Below are 8,161 nucleotides of genomic sequence, written 5' to 3'. Positions count from 1 at the left end.
GGAGACCGGCTCGGGGCAGCGCAATGCCAGCAAAGCTTGGGCGACATCTACAGAATCAATCACCAATATCATGCGGCCAGAAGTAATATTAACAATGCCCTCCAACTTGCTACAGACATTGGAGATCGCTACGAGATTGCGTGGTGTCGTATTTCCATGGGCCTGCTTGACCGTGATTCACAAAACTTCACTGAGGCCGTCGAAAACATCGAGGCCGCTCGATCGCTGCTGGAGGAGATTGGAGAGAAGGGTAACACAGAGTATTGTTCGAAACTCCTGCTTGAGATGCAGAACACTGCGGTAAGAGTCTCACTCTTGCAGGATTTCATTGCTCATCTGCTCTGTAGGGCCCCTGATGCAAAAGGTTCCGATCAACCAACTGATGGCGTAGGATCACATGAAACTGCGTAGTCCTCTAATGCCCCTTGTTATCTAGCACGACATTGCTCCACATCTTAATTCCACTCTGTTCGATCTGTTGCCTAAGCGTGTCTCGGGGATGACCGGTGCGCCAGTATTACAAGGGGGTCGTACGTGAGCAGACAACTTCTGCTTCTCCTCTCTATTTCGTGTGTGGCGGTTTCCAGGTATGTGGACAAGCAGGGCAGACAGCACGGACACGAGACCCAGACCAGAATGGAGGAAAACAGGAGGCAAGATCAAAAGGCGACAGGATAGAACGAATGAGGGGCAAGCCGGAATATTGCATGGGCATTGGGCAGGCGAAACATGCTCGTGCGGGTAGGCGAGACGTGCAGGAGCGCGGTACGTAGTGGCGAGGGGTAGTAGACCGAGCTCGTTTGGTGTGGGCAACCGACGCGGATGGGGACGGGAAAGGAGGTGGACCTACGGAGGCGGTACCCGGATTGCTATCGCGGACTAAGGCGTGCTGGGCGCCGAGAGGCGCCGGAGAGTCGGTCAAAGTTGGGGGCAAGATAAGCTTCACCTGAGACTGGGTAAGGAAGTAGGTGGACTCGGAGACATCGATGTAGACGCCCTCGAAGACGTCGTTCGCGCTGGCCCGGGCCATGAACTTCCGTCGCGCATCCGCGGGAAGGATGGTCCACGAGCCCACAGTCAAGGTTCACGCACAGGAGGGTGACGTGCACAATGTGCAACTCGGTGCACGCTGGCACGACGATCTGCAGATGAGTGACCCAAGCTAGCGAGAGGAAAGCGTAAGCGGGTTTGACAACCGGTGGAAATGGCGGAGAGAGTAACGACCATCGAGCCCAATGCCCCAAGCTTGCAGAAAGCGAGCCTCCACTCGACGTTTGCTCTCCAGCGAAAACCGGCCGCAAAAGACCAGAGCTGACACACGAGTTGCGTCTTTACATTCTCGCCGGGAGTGAGCCATACTCCAACGTCGTGCACCTCCCCGCGCTGGTCGATGCATGCGGCCAAGCAGCCACCGGCCGCATGCGCTCAGGCGGTATCCGACATACAGGAGTGTGTACCCCGAACGACCCACTCATCCCGTGGGCGCACAAGCGCGAACAGGGGGGTCCTCGATCGATAAGTTGCTACTTCTTCGGGCGCAGTTCGCGAATATGATTCCAGAGTAGGTATGATACAGTTCCCAAACACTACAGTACGGAGAATGACGAGTCTACAGATGGATGAGCCGATAACGAGGAAAATGGCGCATAATGTCTATGAGTCTATGGGTCTAAAATCTATCGCACACCTTTGCGGACCGATAATCTTACAACAATTCGTGTAGCACCCTGTCGTACTGATGAGGTAGGTGCGAGCTGTGAAGATGACACAGAACGCGCTTTCAGGACGTATCAGATCACATCGTTCCGCATGGACGTACCTGAGCATGTCCTTGGCAAATACAATTTGCCCAAACACCTTCCTCGCATCCAACACTTCGAAAAGCCGGACTTTCTCCCCAGCATGTTGTCCCGTCCCGGCCGGCGACGTTGAGCGATTGCTCGGGTGGAGGTCCCCGTCCCGGATAGCCCACCAGGTTCGCCCGGGCGGAAACAGGTCTGCGTGCTGCATGTTCGCCTCGAGCGTCTTCCGGATCGCTAGGAACCAGTCCGCGTCCTCGGCGCTGCCTATGCCCGCGCGGAATCTGAGCGCACGCTTCGTGACGCGCTTGTAGCCCTCGCCCATGCTCTCCTTCACCTCCGGCGCGAGACTCCCCGCTTCTTTCTCCCTGCCCTTTCCCTTCGTGTCCCTCTGCCCGACGTTGTTTGTTTGCTCGTGCCCTTTCCCCCGACCCTTCTTGGAGGACGAAGCGCGACTCTGCGCATCGCACAACCACATCGCCGCGTTCCGGATGTCGCAGATCGAGCCTAACGACAGCCTGGATACCACGTCGTGCGAGTACACGAAGGACGTGACCATGTCCGCAGCGAGCACCGTGAGCGCCTCGTCCGTCAAGCACGGCGGCGCGAAGCAGTAGACCGACACCCTTCTCCCGACCGGGAGGCCGCTCGAGCGGACTGTGAGGCAAGTCTTCGGGTCTGCCCAGGACTACGCGCGCGCGTTTAGTTAACGATTCGATCGCGGAAGGCAGAGGTGTGAAAAACTTACGAGACCGAGAAGCGCAGCGACGCCGGCGCCGAGACTGTGCCCGCACAGCACGAGCTCGTACCCCTTGTTCTTCCGCAACGCATCGCGTACGGCGACGTGTACCGGTTTGCCGTGTCTGCCCATCGCACGCATCATGCGCAGCATCCCGCCGTGCACTTTGTACTTCTTGGGCTCGTGCAGAACGGAAGGCGTGGGTAGAGTGGCAGAACGCGCTTTTCTGAGGCGTGGCTTGGGCGCGGAGAACTCGGTTGGGACGGGGATCGTTTGCGTCCGTTGCGGCCGAGAAGGCGAGGCCAAGAACCCCGGCATCTCGCCTGACGCGTCGTCTTGATCTGTATCTTGACTGCCAGAGGCTTCTGGATGAGCGGCTTGTGGCTTCCTAGGACGTTTCACCGCGTCCGAGTCGTCCGAGGACGCGGGGACGAAGTCGTCAGGCTCGCATGTGAGGTCGACCGCCAGCTCATTGAGCGACATGGTCCCTAATCAACCAACGATGAGTAATACATTCAATACGATGGATATGATGGCCTACCTCGGATAACCAGGACAACCTGTTTTCTCGCATGGTCCTTCAGCACCCAGAACCTCGGGATCAGCCGTTCCTGGCCCGCCACCACCGACATCGTCCTGCTCCTCTCCCTACCCTCTCCATTCGTGCCGGCGCTGGCGTTCGCGTCGCGGATATCTTGCTGAGCGCGCTCGATGGGCGCATCGGCGTATGCGCGAAAGATATCGTGATCGTGTCGACCAAGAAGGATGTTCCACCACGAGTACGGGTTCTGCCCGGCCGTTGCGCCCGAGTTCGACGCATGCTGGGAGGATCCGCGGGCTTCGGCTTCGCTTGCTTCCAGCGCGCTGGCCAAGTCGGCTTCTTCGCGCGTGGATGAGGGGTCCAAGCGTGGCCCGGCCGTGATCGGCGTTCGAGTTAGGGCGGTGCTCGTGCTAGCACTTGACGAAGGGGCCGGAGGGACGGGCGAAACACCGAAGAAAAGCAGAGATGCGCCGCCATACCCGGCGAGGACGAGCTTGGACAATCGGCGGAGGGTCGACTTGAGCTCGTCGTTGGTCATGCGGCGCGGGGATGGCATCGGGTGGGGCTCATCGGTAGTAGTCCATGATACGTCGCTCGGCGCAGAACTCGACGAAGGCGTCGTCGGCGACGGCGGCACTCCAGAGAAGCGGACGTGCGGGCCCGATGCGACCCGAACGGGCATGCGGAACGGCGCTGGCATACCTCCCGGCATATACCCGGGCGACTCTTCCCCGTCGCTCGTCGGCGCATCCCCGATGTCGGCGGTGATGAGGTGCCCCGCGCTACCCGGCATCCTCGCGTTCGAGTTGACGCGGATCCTCGACTCCCGCCGCTCCCGCTTAAACTCGTCGTTGTGGGGCTCGTTGGCCACGTGGATCTCGCGCATCGCGCTCATCCAGCGTTTCTCCGCCCACTCGGCCGTGACGCCCTGGAGCGCGCCCCACGCGACGAGCGCAGCCGCGACCTCGCCCATGCCGTACGATTCCTCAGGCAGGTGCATATTTTTCGCGTCCTCCGCCGCCCAGTGCCGCCTGACGAGCGTCACAAAGCTCGCGAGGCTGAAGCTCGCCTCGTCTGAGCCGGGGAAGAGCGCGGCGAGGACGTTCACGGATGAGTGTGCGGCGACGAGAGAGGTCGAGGTGACGCTCTCGCCAATGAGGATTGGGAGGAGTGCGAGGCTTTCGGCGAATCCAAGGGCAGAGTCTAATGCGGAGGAGAGCGCGGGGCCTGCGGAGGGCGTGCCCGCGAAGAGGACGAGGTCGAGCGCGCCGCCGGTGAGGGAGGCGGCGGTGGTGGCTACTGTGCGAGTCACTGAGAACTACGAAAGGAAATGACAGGGTCAACGGGACAAGTGAGCATGTCAGAGCTACGTTCGATCGCAGAATACACGATAAGGACTTACGCCGAGTTGCGTGCCATACTTCGCGGCGGTGAAGCCTACGGATGCAGCGCTCGCGGCGAGGTCAATGCCACGCCGGCTGAGCACATCCCACTTCTGCGCCATGGCGATACAGTTATAGGCAGTTTCCTGCGCAAGTTCGTCGGTGTCCCGTTCTTTGTCGTATCGAGTTCGTTAAATCGTGTCTATCTTCGCCGACGGGTGGCCCGCGGTGACAAATCGTTCTCAGCAAGGCAGTTTAAGACAAGAAATACAGTTATCGTGAGTTTCCCAAGTATTCGGAGTGTTGAGCGTGATGAAGTTTCGGTAAAGGTGGACTGGTCGGATGCCCACCGGCTTGAGCTGCAGCGCGTCTTTCGAGGAAGTATGTAGCGCGTGTTTTCTGCCGGCTCGCATCACGTGCTCATTGGATTCGGCACCGGTGACGACTCCGGCTTCAAGGTCATCCCTGCTTGGGCTTGAAAAAGCTACCTACCACTCGAGTTTACTTCCTGCACGATTCGCGTTGATATTTCTATGTATTCCTTACACTAAGAAACAGTCCAGTGCGGTAATTATCCTGAAAGCAAGGTGGGTGTTCTTCATTTCCTCTGCCGCCGAATCAAGCAATGGCCCTGTACAGTCGAACACCTCATAATGCATAGCCACATAATGCATAATTCTCATAATGCATAGGGTTTCGGCTCGAACCACCGTGGTTTGCGGGGAGCTAGGGGGATACTGCATAAATGCATAATGCATAGGGTTGACGTCGGATTTATGCATAAGTGGAGAGCACACGTGAGAAGGTATAACTAATTATAGTAATCTTAGTCAGTATTTCTCACCACTGCCCGCACAATCCGTCGGTCGTTAACCCGTAATGTGGCATGCCTGCGTTCACCTTTTTTTTTACGATGCCTCGAGAAGCTGTTCATAAAGTGCGTGACAGACCTGTGCCCTATGACAAAAAGGACAAGAAAGCCAAGCCGCAGGGCAACATCACTTCAGCAGCAACTCCTGCAAAGACTCGTAGGAAGAACCTTACGCTGGCCGACTGGAAAGTTGTCTTCCGATATGTTGACGACCACAAAACACTCTCCCAAGAGGAGATTGTAGATTATTTCTCAAAGAAAAGGGATGGAGCTCTTCAATTCTCCCAGTGCACCTTGTCTCAAAAGCTGAAGAACTGTCCGCAATTGGAGGAACGAGCAGATTCATTCCCAGGAGCTTTAGCAACATCACGCCCACGCGTCGTGACACGCCCCGACGTTGAAAAAGCCCTGTACAAGTGGATCAAAAGCATGGAAGAAAGGGGAGAAATCTATTCCGGCGCAATGCTGATGGAGAAGCGTGCCCGTTTCGAGAAGCACCTCAATGTTCCGGAATCGGAATGCCTTCATGGACATGGATGGATCAATTCCTTCAAAAAAGCGTGAGTGCTCTTCAGAGAAATTGATGATTATGCTCAAATTGATGTTGTACTTCAGCTATGGCATCAGGGAGCATGTCAGACACGGAGAGGCGGGATCACTTGATCCTGAGATGGTTGAGGCGGAGAGAGTTCGTGTGCGGGAGAAGCTTGCACGGTACAGGCCAGAAGACCGGTTCAATGCTGATGAGACAGGCTTGTTCGCATATGCACCTCCTGACCGTGGGCTGGCCACGGCACAGATGAGTGGCAAGAAGAAGGAAAGGTTCCGCATCACGCTGCTCTTTGCCTGTAATTCAACCGGATCCGAAAAGCGTCCAATCATGTTTATTGGAAAGTCGAAGAAACCGCGCTGCTTCAAGCGGCCACCGGGCACCTATGGGTTCTATTACCGGAACAACAAGTCTTCTTGGATGACTTCTGCGCTATTCGAGGAGTATGTGATTCGTTTCTTATCAGGTCCGGCACTCAAAGGAGCTGACTTGCGAGCGCAGATGGATCAAGGACTTTGACCTCGATATGCGCTCCCAGGGCCGTCACATCATTCTCCTCATCGACAACTTCTCGGGTCATGCCATTGATTACATCCCAACAAACATCGAGATCGAATTCTTCACACCCAACCTCACTGCCGCCGTACAACCGCTGGATGCCGGCGTCATCCGCTGTGTCAAGGCTCACTACCGAATAGCTTTCTGTATCCGGGCTTTAGATCTCGATGACGCGGGGGAAGCCAACATATTCAAGATCAATCTTCGGGAGGTTATGCACATGGCTCTAAAGGCTTGGGAGGACGTCAGTCCGGAGACTATTGCTCACTGCTGGGATCACACAAAGATTCAGCGCGCTCCTCTTCCTCCCATCAAGCTCCGCATCCCCAAGAAGAACACCCCGGCATCTGATGCCGCTTGGGATATCGTTGCACGGTTTGCAATCTCCAACATGACACTCCCCCAAGCCAAAACCGAGCTCCAGACTTTGTTCGGCGAATCATACGCGCCGGCTGCCTGGGAGCCCGCTCTGAAGGCGGTGATGGATGCAGAGGGAGATATCGTAGCTGCACTTGCGGCCATCGATCAGCTTCGTACTGGGGAACGGGAAGCATCAGCATTGCCCGGCTTTGCATCGGGATCCAAAACCGCAACATCGGACCTCGAGAACGAAGACGGCAGCATACCTGCCCCCGTCCAGCAGACCACCATTGAAAGGGAGCTTGCCCAAGCGATCTCCGAGCTCCGAAGGCAAAATCGAGTCCACGGCGAGCACATGTCCCTCGACGAGGTCCTTAATCCTCCAGAAGAACTCGAAGTTGGTCAAACCATCTTCACTTACCCGCGTGGAGATGCCGACATTCTTGAGGAGCTTCAGTCCGAGCTTCACCCTACGCAGGAGTCGGACTCGGAGCCTGAGGATGACGACGATGACAAACCTCCCCCGGGCGAGTCTCCGGATGAGGTCAAACTACTGTGCGCGCGGTTGGAGGCCGTCTGTATACAGTATGACAAACCTGAGCTTTGTGGACAGCTGCGTAAGCTTTGGGCACAGGTAACACGAGATCAGCTTTCTGCAGAGACAAACCAGATGACTCTTGACGATATGTGGGCCCCATAAATAGATGAATATTCCTAATATACGCTAATGCATAAATCTCATAATGCATAGCCTCGACGCGCGGAACCACGTTATGCGTTATCAGGTGTTTGACTGTATTCTCGTGGCCTGCCGCCTGGTCATCTTCTTAGTCTTCTACGACAATAGCTCGGACGTGCATTGACTGTGTTTACATGCTCAGTGCTCCAGTCACACAGCTCCTAGTATTCAACTGCTTTTTTGGGGCTGGCCACACTTTCTCCTTTAGGTGCCTTTGGTGTGCAAGCGTCGTACCTCAGCTTTTTGTGGTCCTTTCGCTGGCAGGAATCAGCTACAAGGAAACGTGGGCCGACAGTGCCCAGACCGTATAGCCTCACCCCAGCTATAGGGCTTCTTGATGAGTTTCGGGCTTTCTGATTGCAAACAACGCGGTCGACGGCTTCTCTACAGCCATCGCCGGACTTTCTACCAACGCCGTCCTTGGCCCCAAGCTTTTGGTCTCTCTCCTCCCCATCATTGGCAGCTCTCCACTATCCACTATGTCAGGTGTTGCTTTCACTGACAACTCAAACGCGCTTTTCCTTATAGCTCTCCAACGAAAATACGACAAACTTACCCCGATCGTGATGAACTTCTGGATCTGAAGGCAAGAGCGATAATTCCCTAATATATGATCCTCAGT

General features: G+C 56.2%; 3 protein-coding genes across 3 annotated transcripts; 2 read left to right on the top strand and 1 right to left on the bottom strand.

Annotated features, from left to right (window-relative positions):
* Window positions 1–156: 156 nt before the first annotated feature.
* PUNSTDRAFT_132259 (uncharacterized protein) lies at window positions 157–356 on the top strand (the record flags this gene model as incomplete). Its single annotated transcript, XM_007381604.1, has 2 exons — window positions 157–300; window positions 348–356. 2 exons carry the CDS (start codon window positions 157–159, stop codon window positions 354–356), a joined length of 153 nt encoding a protein of 50 aa, XP_007381666.1.
* Window positions 357–1,705: 1,349 nt separating this feature from the next.
* Window positions 1,706–4,650, bottom strand: PUNSTDRAFT_119240 (alpha/beta-hydrolase; the record flags this gene model as incomplete). Its single annotated transcript, XM_007381603.1, has 5 exons — window positions 4,482–4,650; window positions 3,080–4,397; window positions 2,548–3,026; window positions 1,820–2,487; window positions 1,706–1,754 (listed from the first exon to the last, which is right to left on the bottom strand). The coding sequence occupies exons 1-5, from the start codon at window positions 4,581–4,583 to the stop codon at window positions 1,706–1,708; spliced, it is 2,616 nt and encodes an 871-aa protein (XP_007381665.1). The 5' UTR covers window positions 4,584–4,650.
* A 1,021-nt stretch (window positions 4,651–5,671) lies between these two features.
* On the top strand, window positions 5,672–6,714 carry PUNSTDRAFT_18604 (DDE-domain-containing protein; the record flags this gene model as incomplete). Its single annotated transcript, XM_007381602.1, has 3 exons — window positions 5,672–5,892; window positions 5,948–6,325; window positions 6,384–6,714. Coding segments are annotated over 3 exons (930 nt in total), but the record flags the coding sequence as incomplete, so codon positions are not given.
* Between the last annotated feature and the right edge of the window lie 1,447 nt (window positions 6,715–8,161).

The sequence above is a fragment of the Punctularia strigosozonata genome, assembly GCF_000264995.1.
Source record: "Punctularia strigosozonata HHB-11173 SS5 unplaced genomic scaffold PUNSTscaffold_4, whole genome shotgun sequence".
Lineage (NCBI taxonomy): Eukaryota > Fungi > Basidiomycota > Agaricomycetes > Corticiales > Punctulariaceae > Punctularia > Punctularia strigosozonata.
Note: the sequence above shows the minus strand (reverse complement) of the source record. Positions and strands in the feature narration are given on the sequence as shown.